Source organism: Callithrix jacchus, chromosome 9 (assembly GCF_049354715.1).
Source record: "Callithrix jacchus isolate 240 chromosome 9, calJac240_pri, whole genome shotgun sequence".
Lineage (NCBI taxonomy): Eukaryota > Metazoa > Chordata > Mammalia > Primates > Cebidae > Callithrix > Callithrix jacchus.
Genome location: NC_133510.1, coordinates 16063098 through 16079990, shown reverse-complemented (window position 1 = coordinate 16079990; position 16893 = coordinate 16063098). Strand labels below are relative to the sequence as shown.

Sequence of the window (16893 nt, the reverse complement as noted above, 5' to 3'; positions counted from 1 at the left end):
CACACACCTGTGACAGCCTCAGACAGTCCTGCATTCCCACCCTTCTCCCACCACTGGGACGTGGGCACAGGTGCTCCTTCCCTCGCCCTCCCTCTGACCCCCTTGCTTTCCTTCTCCCCACGCCTTCCCATGGGCCTCATCACCCACCATTGGGAGAATCTTTGTCAAAGGCCGTCACTCACTTTAGAAACCTATAAAGGCTCCAAACCTTTCACGTCTGCATCCCAAGCTAAGATCTGTCACCAAACCACATGCATTGGTACCATTAACTGAAGCACTGCACCTGCCCCTGAGCAGGCCCCAGGCTTCACCAACTCTGTGCCTTTGCTCACAGGAGTTCCTTTCTTAAACTCTTACTTTTTTAAGGCCCAGTTTAGATGCTGTCACCTGGAAGGAAAGCCAAGGGAGTACACATTTTCCCGAACAACCTTAGAGAGACTTGAAAGCCACAGAGACATGTTTGAGAAGAGCGTCTCCCCGACTTGGGAGGGCACTGTGATGTGGGCAGGGGCAGTGAAGAGGAGTGGCATTGGAGAGGGATGACAGCTTGGCAGCAAGGGGCTCAGGACGCCTTGGAAGGTGGGAGTGGATCGCAGTTCCTGGGTGGTGGAGGTGGAAATCTCTTTAAAAATTTAGATAACAGCTCACTCTGTTTGTTTGCACACCAGCCTGCAGCTGGGCTGAGTTTTGCAGGCTCAGCGGCACTGTGAGAAGAGCACAGTCAACAGAGAGATGCTCCACTGTCTTGTGGGCCTGAGCAGGACCCAGCTGCACCCCACCCCCTGCCCCTCCCATGCATTCCCCCTCTGTCCTTGGGGAACTCCAGAGTCCCCTTCATCCCCGCCCTCCCTGGTGCAGCAGGCCTTGTTGGGGTGGTGGGCTGTGGGCTGCAGGCGTCTCAGGCCAGGCAGAGCCTCTAGTTCACTCGGCCTCCCTCTCATGGCTGCTCCTCATTTCTCTCCACTGCTCTCTCTCATCCCACCCAGCTATTTGGCTTCGCAAAACAGTACGGAGCGGTGCTCTCACCCAGGGAGCTCGGCATGAGGGGATTCTTTCCTTCTGCACCTTCCTGGGTTAGGAGGAAGCAGTGCAGTGGGCACTGGCCTGCTGTGACAAGCAGTGAAGGTAGACGGGAGAGGACAGAGGGGCGGGGATGCGGATCCTCTCGGGCCAGCGTCCCAGAGAAGCTTGCGTTCGGGGCAGGTGAGCTTTGGTTTGGGTCATGGTTTCATCCCCCATGAGCCACGTGACTTGGACAACCTCAGTTTCCTCGTGTGAAAAGGGAGCAGATAGTACAGCCCACTTAGAGAGATGGTTGCTCTGGAGATTAAAGGGGATTTAACTTAAAGAAAAAGTGCTAGTGCTTCTGCGTCAGACGTGGACCCACCTGGGGACCCCCTTTGCTGCGACAGTAGACGTGTCTGTTGGGCCTGCCCTCATCTTCTCCCCACAGATCTCTTTTTCCAGGCAGCCTCAGCCAGAGCAGCCTCAAGTTCTTGCTCCTGAATCCAGCCGTGCACTTTACCGGGGTGGTGTGGTCGACACCTGGGGGGCACCATTCAGCGGGTAAGGACACCTGCTTCAGCCTCTTGTGCCCCCAGGTGTTGGGATGAGACAGAGCCTGGGGGAAATGCACCATCAGTCCTGTTCTCTCCTGGGACCCCAAGCCAGAAAGGGTGAGCGCGAGTGGGCCCATTGATGTCCACTGGGTGGCACTGCTGTCCTGTCTTCCTGCTGTGCCTTTTAGGCGTGAGACCGCACTTCTCCCAGAGAAACCTGTTCTGTGGTTTCAAACTCTCATTGAGGTGCCTCAGTGCCACTCCCTTCCCTCACGCACCACAGAACTAGCAAACGTCTCTCTCCTATACGCTTAACTTTTAATATCTGTTTTCATGAAATTATTGTCTTTTCATTGCAGAAAGCACAGATAGTCAAAAACAGGGAAAAATCATAATTCCACCTTTTGGTATATATCATAAGGGACTTCCTATGCATAATTTTTATCTATGTGGATACATATTTTTAAAACAACATGGTGTTTCCTCCACAGGCTGTTGTTGTAACTTGCTTTTTTCACTCAGCAGCAAAGTGTTGTAAACGCGCTTCATCGTCAGCAAGCATGCATGGATCCCGCTGCAGTCCGGCTGCGCTGTGTTCCAGTTATATGGAGGTATTGTGTTCTATGCGGCCACCGCTCTTCCGTTAGATCTTCAGGCTATGTCCAGTTTTTCCTCTGTTTTAAACAACACGGTGATAAATATAACCACATCTTAGTGCAGCGATGAGTCCATCTGCTGTACTGGACCATCCTCACATTGCTGTGAAGAAATACCTGACACTGGGTAATTTATAAACAGAAGAGGCTTAATTGGCTCACGGGTCTGTAGGCTGTACAGGAAGCATGGCAGATCTGCTCGGCCTCTGAGGAAGCTTCAGGAAACTTAGAATCATGGTGAAGGTGAAGGGGGAGTAGGCACAGCTTACAGCCACTCTGAAGCAAGAGAGCAGGGTGGGCAGGATGGGGGTTGGTGCCTCACGCTGGGAAACAGCAGATCTCACAAGAACGCACCATGATGAGGGCAGGACCGAGAGGATGGTTTGGGTCGTTCATGAGAAACTGCTCCCATGTTCCAGTCACCTCCCGCCAGGCAACACTGGGGACCACAATGCGGCATGAGATTTGGTGCGGACGGAGATCCAAACGGTATCACCATCCTAGCAAACGGCCTGCAGGACGAAAGGCTGCTGAAAGTCCTGGGTCAGCTGCCTGCGTGTTTGATTTTTATATGTTTGTGTGTATAGACTCATAGCTGTATCATCCCGCACGTTAACATTGTTTATAGTCCCTATTGCTTCTGACACTCAGGTTGTTTTGAAGCTGGTGTGAGAGCCGCTTCCTGCTAGCTCAGGTCCTCACTGTGACCCAGTCAGTCTCGCCTCCAGCACAACGGAATGTCCAGGGCTCCCCATGGGCGTCCTTGTCCCCACACTGGACTCATTTCTCTAAGCTGCCCTGATTTCTTTTTTTTTTTTTTTTTTTTTTTTTTTTTGAGACAGAGTTTAGCTCTTGTTGCCCAAGCTGGCCCACACTGGACTCATTTCTTCAAGCTGCCCTGATTAACTTTTCTTTCTTTCCTTCTTTCTTCTTTCTTTCTTTCTTTCCTTTTCTTTGAGACAGAGTTTCCCTCTTGTTGCCCAGACTGGAGTGCAATGGTGCAATCTCGGCTCACTGCAACCTCCACCTTCTGGGTTCAAGCAATTCTCCTGCCTCAGCCTCCCAAGTAGCTGGAACTACAGGTGCACGCCACCATGCCCAGCTAATTTTTTGTATTTCGTTGAGACGGAGTTTCACCATGTTGGTCAGGCTGGTCTCGAACTCCTGATCTCAGGTGATCCACCCACCTCGGCCTCCCAAAGTGCTGGAATTATAGGCATGAGCCACTGCACCATACCGCCCTGGTTTCTTTTTAATGGGGAATGATATTTAGAAATCAAGATGTGGGTGCTAGGGATTTGTGGTGCTCCTGGGTCATTTCAGTAGACAGATCTAAGAAATGTGTTTTCAGAATGAGTCCATATGGGTATTTTTAAATAAAAATCAAAGAATTCATTTATTTGACCTTATATTGTATATCTCTTTTTCTCTTAAGCTAGACATTTGGGGTTTTTTAATATTAATGTAATTCTTATCTACTCTATCCCTCAGTATACATAAAAGTTTTGAATTCATAATACCAATATTGCCTATAACAATAAATCTGATTGAAGTTGCATTTCTTTTTTGCTCTTAGAGTGTAACCCACTAAGGAGGTGTGGTCACTAGGCTGTAAAGTCACCCAAAACCAGGCTTTTCTTGGTGTGCTTCTGCTGTCAGTCTGAGAGATAGCTAGGCTGTTTTTGTTTCATTTTGTTTTCAGTTTTAGAATTTGCTTCTTTTATTTTTGATTTAATTATAGTTTTAAAATATGCAATTACTTCTGTGGTTCAAAAGTCAAAGCTATAAAAAAAAAATCTATTCAGGAAAGTCTCACTCCGACCCTCCTCTTCAGCCTGTTCCCATCTCCAGAGAGAATCATCAGTTTCACTAGCTACTCGTCTATCATTCCAGTATCTCTCTTTCTTCCCCGAGAAAAGCATGTATATATCTTCATTTTTTCCTTCCTGCTTTATGTTGGGGTGTCCAATATTTTTGGCTTTCCTGGGCCATGCTGGAAGAATTGTTTGGGACCCACATAAAACACACTAACACTAATGACAGCTGATGAGATTTTTAAAATTCACACACACACAAAATTTCATAATGTTTTAAGAAAGTTTATGTCCTGGGCTGCATGTAGCCCATGGCCATGGGTTGGACAAGCTTGACTGACATGGAAGGCATCTTAGTTGCCCACTAAGATGCCTTTTTTTTTTTTTTTTTGAAAGAAATTTTGCTACATTTATTTATGTTCGTTCAGTCCCCCAAACCTTTCCCACAATGTTATTGGATAAAAACTGCAGGAATATCACACAAATTACAAACTCAAGATGTGCAAATTCCAAGGTTCTTTAAAAGTTCATCTTAAAAAGAAAAACACTGGACAAAAATGAGTATTCTCTTCTCCATCCCTTTCCTCAGTTTCTCTGCCCATTCTGCATATGCCTGTAACTGTTTCTCAGACATCAAAGTGAAAAGTACCTCCTGTCAGGTAGTACTTGGTCATTTATTGTCACACACGAGTTCATAATTCACATTCATCCCTTTAAACCACATTGAAACTTTCAATATCTTGCTCTTCAGCAATTCTGCAGAGCTGAAATGTAGTTACAGTGTTGAAAAAAAAGAAAGCAACTTCGTTTTTTTTTTCCTCTTCCCAAAGAGTTTAAAATGAGATACAGTACTTGTTGAATGAGAGACCAAGATGCTTGGTAATAAAGTGTGAACGGTATTTTTAAATGCTTAAAGATAGTAATATATGCTCATCTTCAAAATCTAATTCCTCATGTCACACTGGAATCTGAAAAAAAAAAAAAGTGGCACCCGAGTTGTCCATAGTCATGAACTATAAACAGTACTAGAGTTAAAAGACAAAGATTTTGCAAACTCATTGAGAAGAGCTTCCGTTGCTGTCACGGAAGGGCAGTTTGCATCTACCTCTTGGGAGTGAAGTCAAGGCAGTAACCTGATAGGTCTTCCTAACACTGCACAGGAACCAGCGTGGGTGTTCACTCTCTCCCCGCCCCACCCCCAAACCCCCTTACCCCACGTGGAGCCATGACAGCAGGGGCTTCCCTGTCCACGACACCCTGGTGACATCACTGCACTAGTAAAGCAGAAATGAAATCCCGCATGTGGCAGTTGCTCTTTAAAAAAAAAAAAAAATAGATGCAGTCAGGCCCCATAGGGGGAAATATATATCTATACAATTAAAAGTTGCTTTTACTGTAAAATATGTTGGAGAGAAAAATGTTCTTTTAAATGGTTAGCTTTCCAAATCTGCCGTCTGATGCGTCTCTGCGATGCCCTGAAGCTGGGTTCCTGCTGTTGATCTTGTACATGGGAACCCCAGGAGGACCCTGCTCTGAATCCCCAGTCCCATGCTGATAGCAAGAGAGGGAGGCAGAGAAAAAGAGACCCTCACTGGCCACCACAGCGCCTCTGCACCCCCACATGCATGCACCCCTCCTTTAGTGGGCTGGGTGTTCTCCAACAGGAGAGCTCATTCAGCCAGTACCCTCTGGATAGGCAGGCACACGATTATAGGGAAACACCTGGAGCATATGCTGTTTGGTATCTGTGGCCTGTATCTTCTCAGTAGACTCCTACATATGGGGTTCCTGGGTTTAAATGTGTAAATATGTTTAATTTGTTAACTGCAATCTGAATGCCCTCCACGAGAATTGTTCTGTTCTGTATCCCACCAGCCATGTCCAGGAACGCCTGTTTCTTCAGAGTGGTTACTTTGGGATTTTTGCCAGTCTAACAGGTGAAGGGTTGGAGATTCTTCTTAGTGGCTTGGGCTGGGGCCTGGCCATGTGTATGTCTTTAAATTTCCACTGATGATTTTGCTGCATGGCCGGGGTTGAGAATGACTGCGAATTTGCCGGATTTCCTTTGCTGTTCCTGCACGTAGTTTAAATGCGACTGCCCGTACCACGTATCATTCACCATTTTTCTTTCTGTTACCTGGCCGTCGGCCTTTTCTTTCTGTTCACGTGTACTTGCTGTATCTTAGCCCAGACCTCCAACTTCCTTTTCACTGGCCCTTTGGGAGGTCACAGGGTCCTGATGCTGTGCTCTTGGTCTCCAGGTGTCTGCCTTCCAGCAGCAACTGCTGGCCTGGGCTGGGGTGGAAGCCGAACACTGTAGTGGAGTTGCTCACCCAGGCTCTCCTGCTCTGCTTCCCGCTCCCTGCTGCCCAGTATGACAGCGCTGATGGCCGGTAGGTGAGCACTGTCAATTGCTGCTCCTATGCTGGAAGATGGGGAAATGCCCTTCCTGCACTGTGCCTTGCAGCACACCTGCATCTTCAGCTTTCAGCTCCTCCTGGGGTCTCACCTGGTCACGTGATCCCTCTAGACAGCATCCTGCCCCTTGCATCTGCAGAAGGATTTCCAATCAGCCCCTGGAATTCACGTTCCAGCAGAGAGAGCTGCCTTAGATTGTCAGTCCCAGTCAGCTCACCCTGCCACAGCCTGGGCTTGGGCAGGAAAGGGTTTTCCAGGGCAGGGGCACTCTGGCACACCCTGAGTATTTTCAGGTGTTTGAGAATCTGCACTGGGACACCCACTACAGAGCCGCACAGGATGAGCAGTGTCAATCCAGATGATTATGGAGGAAATGTGAGCTTCCCCAGCCCTCAATCCTTAGGCTGCTGAATTTTCTTAAAACCTCCAGGCATCCCCTGAGGATGCCACACATGAGAAAGCTGCTCATTCCCTTTGGCTCTCTTGCTCTTTGGTTATATCCTCTCCTGCCATAGGCGGGATGTGAGGACTGGGGGGCATCTCCCGTGGCATACCTGGGGCATGCAGTGCCTGTCATTGTGGTGCCCATCAGGACCCCAGAGTGAGGAAAGGAGGACTCAGTGTCTGGGCAATAGGAAGGCCCCCTGGGACGCTAGTGCTGTGATGTGTCAGAAAGGCACAGTCAGCAGCAGCACCTGCGTGTGTTTGGTGGGAGGTGGCACCTTCCACCCTGTGGTTTTTGCCCAAGGGAGCCAAGTCCTTCCCACTGGCTGTAGTCATGTCTTGGGTCTCTCTCTTTACTTTTGAGCCTCGAGTTAAGACGCCATTTGTGGGTGGCTGAAGGGTGGCTCCATGGAGGCTCCCTCTCTTCCTTCCTTAAATAGACAAGGTGTATGGCCTCCTCTGTTTGTGTGGTGTGGTTTCTGGAGGGTTAGTCTATTTCTTCCCATCCTACAAGTACCTGCACCAGGTCCATGCCCACTGGGAGAACGGCAGCCTGCTGGGCCGCCTGGCCACCAGAAAGGTGAGTGGCCCATCAGCCGGCCCTCTCACTCACAAGGACAGTGCCCCTGAGTCCTCTTGGGAGCTCTTGTGCTCAAGTCAGGACAGGCTTCTAGCTCCTCATCCCCACCACTCCCAGTACCTGACTACAGAGGATTTCCCCAAAGCCCCAGGTTGCAAGGCTCTCCTGTCCCCTGGCCAGGAAACACAAAGCCACCAGCAGATCCAAGACCCAGCGCCCTGAACCCATCTCTGGGAGACGTCCTCTGCCTCCACATATTCCAGGACCCAAGAGTGCACACCAGGTGGAGCAGGTGCCACTCTCGTGTTCCAGGTGCATTCAGGTGCAGGCGTAACTCTGAGGCTTGGGCCTGAGACCTTGGTAGGGAGGTAGCTGGAAATGTTGAGTGTCATCTAAGCTTTGGCTCAGTACCTCTGGGGCTAGGTGTCTCTCACCAGGCTGTGGCCAGGAGAGAGGTTGGGTGATAGGGGCCCTGCTCCTCTCTGTGGCTGGAGGAAAGATGAGTGAAGGGATCAACTTCTCTGACAACCTAGGCTGGTAAGTAGTGCTCATCTTCTTGGCTGTGACAGGCAGCCAGCCCTCCCTCCAGCAGCTGGGCCCCTACCTGCCGTCTGCTGCCATCAGAGCCCAAAGCCGGGCTGCGACTGCTCAGACCAGCCAGTTGGAGGGAGGGGCTCAGCAGCTCTGGGTTTGGCCCTGGGAGAACAGGTGGAAAATCGGCCGGCCATCGCTGTAGCAGGACACAGATCCATTGGCATAGACGGGATCTGTCAGCTAAACCAGCCCTCTCTGAGTGGTAGGTGCAGAGTTGGGAGGGGCAGAGCTGTGAGCACAGACGAGGAATTGGCAGAACGGAGCAGCTGGTGATGTGTGGGTGATGACCCCAGGCTCCTGTCTCCCCCTAGGTGTGTGGCGATGGCAGGCATGCCCTTCCCGAACATAGGTCTCCAGAGCTGCAGAAGATGGCCAACTTGGATCACACCCTTGTGAGTGTCCCCAGTGTTGCAGAGGGTAGGAGGAGAGTGGGTGGTGGGTGGCAGTGGCGTCACTCCTAGCATTGACACAGCCAGGCCTTCCCTGCTGGGCCAGCATCTCCTGTCCCCTCTGGAGGTTCAGATGCCCCTCTACACCTCTTGATCTTCCCTGTGATGTCATCTGGACCCCTGCTGCTTGCGTTGGCCAATGAAACCACCTGGTCTGGCCCCGAGGCCTGGCAGGGTCTCTTCCCAGGAAGAGCTGCAGGCAGGCCAACAGTCCTCATGGGTCATCCCCTTCACCCCCAGCCCAGAGCCCCAGGCCAGGTGTCCCCAGGGAAGGATCTGGTGGAGAACCTCTGCAAGAAGGCCATCAACCAGTCCACAGCAAGCCTAGCTGCCTCCAGCTGGCTGGACAGATGGGGGCTGGAGAAGGGGAGAAGAGGAAAGGGGTTGCCTGCCCTGTCTCCCACCTGAGGCTGAGGAAGGGGAGGGAGATGCCATGGAAATGTGCTGTCAGGAAGGCAGCTGTAACTCAAGAGCTCTAGCCTCCTGTCCCATGAGGGCAGGGCCATCGGTCACCAAAGGCATTCTGCCAGCACAGTGCTCCTGGACCAGTGATATGCCCGGCCCGGCCTGGCCAAGCTGCCGGCCTGGATCCGAGCCTTCATGGAGGTCACAGCCACCTTTGGTTCTGCCATTGCTGCCGTGGGGAAGTTCAATCCTCCATTTTCCTTTCCCAAGAGCCTCCACCACCCCAAGATCCCATTCTCACTGACATCTCCCTGCCCAGTTCCACTGGGAGAAGTTGGCCTCTTCCTGATGGGCAGCTGCACCACTGCCTGGTACTGCGCCCTTCCTCTGCCCTGCCTGCTGGAGACTGTGTTTGTGGTGGGCCTGGTCTGCAGGGATCCTACTACAAAGGTGAAACCCAGGAGTGTGCCAGAACACTGCCAGGACCCAGGCACAGGCATTAGTGCCCACAGGTGGAAACAGGTGAATCCTGAAGAAATGGTGGGTCTCAGCCACCCTTGAGGTCTTCCCAGGGAGGCTCCCGTCTGTGGAACTGAATGTCTTCCATCCCACATGGCCGAGGGCCAGGCTTCTCACTGGGCCTCTGCAGGAGGCTGTGGGGGCTGCAGCCTCTACTGTGGCATTTCTGTCCTGAACACCTTCTTAGAGGCGGGATGGAGCGGGCCCATCTGCTTCTGCCCTTTTTCTAACAGCTGAAGCTTCTGCCCTGGACTACTCACCATCTAGTCTCAATTTAAAAAGATCCCCAAGGCCACAGGGCTCCCGCCTGGGGGCTTGTCACCTCCCCCACCTTCTTCCTGAGTCACTCCTTCTGCAGCGCTGCCCCTAAACCGCCCTACAGCCCTCCCTGGATTTCTATCTCCCTGGCTTGGTGCCAGTTCCTGCAAGTTGATGGCACCTCCCTCCCTCTCAACCACTTGAGCAAGCTCCAAGACACCTTCGACCGCAACACCAGCAATGATGCCAAGGGCCATTGGGCTCTCAGCATGACTATTTTTAGAGACCCCGTGTCTGTCACTGAAAGCTTTTTTCTGTGGGAGACTACCCCTCCCCCCTGCAACAGCTACCCCTGCTGACTGCACCTCTCCTCTGACCCCAGGGAAAAGGGATCATGGTCAGCTGAGATCTTCTGCCCCCACTGCCTACGGACCAACAGGGGCAGGAGGAAAGTCACTGACCTCGAGACGTTTACATCCTGCACAGCTAGAGGCCCTTTATTAAAGTGCACTGTTGGTTTCTACTCAGTTCTTTGATTTGTGCTGCTGTTTTCTATGGAAGCCTCCTTAGGGAAGAGAAGAACACACTGGCGCAGGCTGGGTGGAGCCGTCCCCTGGTGGAGCACAGGCAAACAGAAGCCCCCGCACCAGCCCTCTGGCCTCAGGCCAGCCTCTCGCTCCCTGAAGGTGGTGCCCGCAGTCCTGGGACAGTTCCATCACTGCCCCCTCCTAGGGCAGCAGGTCTGAGGAGCTTGTCCTGGCTGTGTCCAGGTCAGAGCAATGGCCCAAGTCTAGGATTCCCAGTCGTCCTCATCCTCTTCTGCCTGTGGCTGCTGTGGCGGCGGCAGAGGAGGAATGGAGTCTGACACGCGGGCGAAGGCTCCTCCAGGTCCCTCACCAGCCCCGGGTCCTTTCCCAGAGATGCCTGGAAGGAAAAGGCTGAGTGAGGGTGGTGGGTGGGAAACACTGGTTCCCCCAGCCCCCAGAAACTTAAACATACGAAGAAAAAGGCAAGAGAGAATTACAATGTGCCGGCCCAGGGCGGGCAGCGGCCCTGCCTCCTACCCTTGCGCCTCATGACCAGCTTGTTGAAGAGATCCGACATCAGGTCCCCACCTTGGCTCGTGGCTCTCACTGCAATGGGAAAGCCAGAGTGAAGGGTTCAGTCACATGAAACCCCAGCTCTCTGTCCCCATCCCCACGACACTCCCCAGCCCTCCAAGGCCACGTGTTTCCCAGTTAGCTCAGCGCTTCAGTCTATCCCTGACTCAACACTGGGCACTGATGAGAAAGCGCGTACGTTTGAGGAGCACTCTCCCAGCCCCCCTCGGGAACAGGGCCAGGGTAGGCAGCACCGCTGCACAGATGGGGAAACTAGCCCAGAGAGGTGAGGCAGCTTGCCTGGGGTCACTGAGCAAGGCACAAGCAGCACTGGGCGCAAGTTCAGAACCATAGTGCCCAGGGCACTGCTGCAGTATGCGCAGGCATCACATGGCACCCGTGTCTGCATTCACAGTAGGCTCTATGGGTAGCCTCAGGAGGCCTCAGGTCTAGTCTCTAAAAATATCTCAGGAGGCTGTGGTGGCTGACCATTGCCTTGGACCAGTCTCGGCAGTTGAGGAAGATTCCCCTTGTCACAGTTGGAGCTGGGTGAGCTTAGAGAGGAAAGCTCCACTAAGGCTCCCAAACCAGGAAGGAGCCATGGCCCAGGCAGGAGGGCTGAGGACCTTGGGCGGTGGCCCAGGGCTTCCAGCACGTGCCCTAGGGGAAGCAGGGGCAGGCGGGGAGGAGCAGGGGGCAGGCAGAAAGCACCCTGTAGACTCAGTGCCAGACAACAGGCAGTGCTTTTGTCCGAGGCCCTCCAACCGCAGGCTCCGGGGCCCACTCACCTTGCTCCTGTTCCTTCTGCTTCTTCTTCTCCAGCTTTCGCTCCTTCACGCTGCGCAGCTTGGCCTTACCGATGCCCCCAGCTTGGCGGATGGACTCTAGCAGAGTGGCCCGGCCACCAGAAGGGTCGACCACTTCCCTGGGAGCTCCCTGGACTGGAGCTGGGAGGTGGGGAACAGGACAAGGAGGAAAGGCTGCTCAGGCAGGGCTGTGGAAGCTTATCGTGTCCAAGACCCTGCTAGGACAGAGGGCACCTCCCCTTCGAGGAGGCCCGTGTTGGGGATGCTGAGCCTTTGAAGACTGCGGGGCCTGGACACACAGGACCTGGGCACTGACTTCTGCAACACCTGAGTGCAGGCGATGTGTGTGCAGACACTCCCTGCCCCTCTCCAGCCCCCACCCTGCAGAGCTGGACCCCTGAGCTAGCCATGCACTGACAGTCTCAGCTGCACACACAAGCCAGCAGAGGCGTTTTGTGCCACTTCTGGCTCCTAGAGATAGACGGGGGATATGACAGTAAAGCTGAAATGCTGTAATTTCAGGGACACTGAATCGTTTGTTGCTGTAGTTTGTTATTAGGCCTCTTCTTTCCATTGGTTTAACTCGGAATGGGGAACCCAGAGCCTCACTTGTTCAGGCCCCCTCTGCCCAAGAGGTGAGCATTCCAGAGCTCTACAGTTTGAAAACCACTATTTTATGAACCAAGTAGAACAAGACATTTGAAATGGGAACTATTAAAAAAAAAAATCAAGGATTTCTGGACACTTAATAAACCCACATACGATCCACCTGATTGCACCGAGCACACCAGAAATGAGCAGAGGTGTCCTCAAAGAGCTGCTCCCACCTGAAGGAGACACGCCGCTGCCGTCGTCCTGCCTGGCGCCTGGGCCTACGGGGGCCACGGCTGAGGGTGGGAGTGGGGGTGCACTGGCCAGCACCTCAGGAGCTGGGGGAGGTGGTGGGGGCGGTGGGGGTGCTGTGAGTACCCCATCTTCTAGGTCTGAAAGAGGAAGTGTGGGTGTCTAGGAAAGAAGGTGTCTGAGCAGGGAGGTCCCTGGCCCAGCTCCCATCCCAGCGCCCAGCTCACCTGGCTTGAGAGGCTCGGCTACCTCAGTGTGGAAGGTGGGCAGTTCTGGAATGGTGCCAGGGGCAGAGGGGGCAATGCCGGGGCCCAGGTCGGCACTGTACATGAGGTCATTGGCAATGCCAGGCAGGTCGGGCAGGTAGGATGGCACATCAATCTCAGGTACTTGGCCCAGGTCTGGCACATAGAAGTAGTTCTCTGGAACCTGCAGGATTAGGTAGGGACATGTGAGAGATGACAGGGACCTGCAGGGGCATCCTGCAAGGTCTGTGTGCACCCCCACATGGGTGGAATAAAGGGCTCAACAGTCTTGCCTGGAGAGGAGCCCTGGCAGGGCCCCCAGCCACTGCACCTGCCCCCACCCCAGCCCTGTTCCTCCCACCTGCTGCTCCAGCTGCTCTCTCTTGCTGATGGACAAGGGGGCATCAAACAGCTTCTCCTCTGTCTCCACCCCCAGCATCACGTGGGTCTTTGTTACAGCACCAGCCAGGGGGTCCAGGAAGACATACTTCTTGTACCTACAGGGGCAACGAGGGGATCAGGCAAGCTGACACCTGCTGTCCTGAGCCCACATTCCTACCTCTCCCACACCATCAGGGGCACAGTATGCACAGTGGGGTCCCAGGCCTCTCAAGCCAAGCCACCCAGTTACCCCCTGGCTCCCAGCCTCGGTGCTATACCTGTGTGTGATGCCCTCTGTCCCCACTAAGCCAGGCCGGTCCTCCCGCCCACACCCCTCGGCCCTGCCTTCTGGCCATACAAGTTCTCGGTGGTGTTGAAGAGTAGCAAGGAGCTGACAGAGCTGATGTTGCTGGGAAGACCCCCAAGTCCCTCCTCTGCATCATCCTCGGGCTCCGGCTTGGCACTCACGCACACAGGAAAGTACTTCAGCTTCTCCTGGGAGGGCCAGGGGGGCCAAGGGATAGTGAGTATTTAGTGCTGGGCCAAATCAGCTGCCACCCCTTCCCAGTCAGCCTCCTCTGCGGGACAGAACCCTATGGCAGCCCCGGCTCGTCCCCAGCATCCAGGCCTCCAGGTGTGTGACAGGCCGTGTGATGTGCATGGCCAGCAAACCTGCAGGGCCCGCTCATCCAGAGTGCGGTGCTTGCTCTGGATCCTGTGGCGGGGTCGTCTCTGCAGGCCAGGGTCCTGGGCGCCTGTGAAGATGGAGCCATATTCCTGTAGGCGCTCTGGAGCAGGGTACTTGGCACTGGAGAACACCTATGGACACAGGGACAAGTCTGAGGGTCCCCAAGAGGCTCAGAGGGCCAGGCTTGCTTGGCAGGAGAGGGTGGGGTTGGGAGCCTGGGCAGGAGGAAAGCCCAAGGTAAGGGTGGGCAGCAGGGACAGCCTCAGAGGGACAGCCCAGTAGCCTCAGGATACAGGGGTATGGGGGCTACCTTGATGGCCTTCTTGCTGCCCTTGATCTTCTCAATCTTGGCCTGGGCCAAGGAGACCTTCTCCCCGATGGCCTGCACCTGGCTCCGGCTCTGCTCTACCCGCTGGGAGATCCTGCCATGGAGAAGATCATAGAAGCTGGGGCTGCTCCCTACCCCCTGTACACCACCTGCTCCTAACAGCAGACCTGCTAGGCCAGCCCTCAGGCAAGGGCCCTTAAGTCAGGATCACCTGCTTGCCAGGGCCAAACTTGGTGCCATCCAGGTGGCCTCTGCAAGGACAATCTGACCTGCAGGACCGAGGCGTTGACAGTACTGAGTTCCCTGCACTCTCGGTAGGGACATGCAGCCACCTGGCCCTATGCTGGCACCTGCACGTGCTATCTGAAGGACAGCCTCCAGGGCACGCAGAGGATGGTATTTACACATGCACACATGGCTGCTGATGGGGCAAGGCAGTTCACAACCCCTCACGATCACGTGAGTAGACAAAGTGGCCTCTGCAGAAGGGGAATCGAGACCAGAGGCTGAGAATGGCAAGGCTGGAACTGAGTGTTGTCGCCTAAATTCAGAGGAAGAACTGCCCCTGCACATAGTGAACAGCTCGCTGAGCAAGTCCTGGGTCCCGACCACGGCCCACGGGCTCTGTATGGTCTAGCTCCTCACCTGTTTCCATCTCTCCTGGTGTGGGCTGGGCCCAGTGACACCGCTGCCCTGCTGTTCCCCAGATGACAAGTGCATTCTTGTGCACTTCCATCTCAGGGAATGCCATTCCCCAGACAACCCTGTGGCTGGCTCCTGGTGGGCAAGACCCAGGTGCCTGACGCTTTAAGGCACATAACCCCACTTATGCTTTTCCACATTATTTGGCCACAGTAAGGCTGCTCTCACTGCAAAGTTAACTCTGATGTGCGTGTGACACACCATCCTCCTCCAAGTCACCTCTGTAGCTCCCCTACCCCCAAGAACCCAGCCCTTGCCCACAAGGGCCACACTCCACATTCAGAGAAGCCTCAGCATTCACCTGGCATGAGTGAGCCTGTGTGTGGGATAAGAAGGCAGAGGCACAACTGGGGTTCATGAGGAAAGGCAGGAGGAGGACGTGGGATGGTGAAAAGGTTGCAGACTCTGGGCTAGGGAATGCTGGGATTTCTCTTAAGGTTGGAACGAACGACCTGGAATCAGACCCAACAAGCTGAAGCCACTCCCACCAACTTTAGAAGGCCTTGGCCCCAGAGAGCCAATTCACAATCCAGGGGTCCCCATCCCCTAATGAGTCTATCCCGATTACTCCAGGGAGCTCAGGCATGGCAGGGCTGGATATACCAACAGACACCCAAGCAGCTTAAGTGTTCCATGACAGACCAGTATGAAGGTGGCCACCATTCAGAAAGAAAAAAGAAGAGCATCGTCTCCTCCCAGTGAGGAAGCAGGGCCACCACCCAGCTCCATCTTTTCTGGCTGGGGAAAGGCCTTCATCTGCTGTGAGGGCTCCTCCAGTACAAGCTGTTTTAATTTACCCCAGTTGGCGAAACAGCCTTATTCTGTCCCTGGGTACTGACATAATCTTCAGTAGTTGCATAAGCTCTGTACTCAAGGTCCACAGGGGCAGTGGGAGGAAACTGGGACTGGGGAGGGACAAAGGCTCCTCCGTCCTGGTGCTGCCATAGAGAAGAGAAGGGCTGATCACTCAAAGTTGCAAACACCAAGCTCAACCATGAGCCCTGGCAAGTTTCTGGAATGGATTATTAAACAGAGAGTCTGTAAGCGCTTAGAAAAGGCAGAGGTGAGTCCCAGGGGCCAGCACTGCTCAAAACGCACAGCATTTTCCCTTGTAATAGGTTACTAGCCTGCTGTGCCCAGGGAAAACTTGCAGCACAGTGCCTCTTGAGTCAGCACGGATTTTGACGGCTTCTAACAAAATCTTGTGGACAGGATGGAGCTATGGGGGTTGGAGGAGAGGACATATGGGAAAAATCAGAGCCAAATGAACCACAGCCCCAAAGAGCACTGTTGAACAACGGTCTGATTCCAGCCTTGCATGGAGAACTCTGGCAGGGCCCTTCCAGTTCATTCAACACCTGGTTAGAAAACTGGGGCCAGCACAGTAAGGCCGTAAAATGGTCTGCATGATGGAATCAAGGCTCAGATGATTTTCAAAGGCCAGAGGGTGGACTGCAATCACCAGGATGACATTTATAGGGAACAAATGTGAAGCCCAACATTTAGGGTTTAAAAATCAAGTGCACAAATATAGAAGGTGGAGGGAACTTGGTTTAGACACAGTTCAGGTGACGAAAGACCCGGAAGCTACTGTTAACTGTAAGCTCAGCAGAAGCTAAAGCATGTTAATCAGCATAAAAAGGCAATGAGCTCTTAGGGCACACAGCTCCCTGTCCCTCTTCTGCCCTTCATCCTTCTTCCACTCAGCAGGGACCATGCACTCTCTTGGAGGCACCACAGAAAACAGGGCCCTGGACTCATGAACGAGTCTATGCCAGGCACCAGTCTCAGCCACAGTCACATCCCTTTAAACTGGATCCACAGTCAGAGGACTCTGACCTCCCGTACAGACTGCCCTCTGTCTCATTCACTGCTACGTCTCTAGCACCTGGGACGGGGCCTGATGCGTTAACAGCCGCTGGCTGAACAGAAAGTGACAAATGAGTGAACATCTCAAGGAGGGTGATGAGGATGGTGAGGAGTGAGAAACTGCCGACATATGAAGATAACCGAAGGATGATCCGGCTAAAGATCAGATGACTTCGAGAACATGATCATTCCCTTCAAATATCAAAAGGGCTGTCGGGTGAAGTGAGTAAACTTC

The 16893-nt window shown here is 53.4% G+C and overlaps 1 protein-coding gene across 7 annotated transcripts in view; it reads right to left on the bottom strand.

Moving 5' to 3' along the window:
* Positions 1–10172: 10172 nt before the first annotated feature.
* Positions 10173–16893, bottom strand: part of LOC100397417 (WAS protein family homolog 2) — a 36990-nt gene continuing 30269 nt past the window's right edge. For 5 of the 7 annotated variants that reach the window (XM_035255443.3, XM_054238015.2, XM_054238014.2 and 2 more), the window contains 9 exons: positions 14070–14181; positions 13744–13890; positions 13430–13566; positions 13052–13187; positions 12673–12874; positions 12430–12585; positions 11585–11743; positions 10761–10829; positions 10173–10620 (listed from right to left, as the gene is read on the bottom strand). In XM_035255443.3, coding sequence (XP_035111334.1) covers positions 10487–10620; positions 10761–10829; positions 11585–11743; positions 12430–12585; positions 12673–12874; positions 13052–13187; positions 13430–13566; positions 13744–13890; positions 14070–14181 — 1252 coding nt within the window. In that variant the 3' untranslated portion in view covers positions 10173–10486. Of the gene's footprint in view, positions 10621–10720; positions 10830–11584; positions 11744–12429; positions 12586–12672; positions 12875–13051; positions 13188–13429; positions 13567–13743; positions 13891–14069; positions 14182–16893 lie in introns of all 7 variants that reach the window. The other 2 variants (XM_035255444.3, XM_078338442.1) reach the window with 1 other exon arrangement.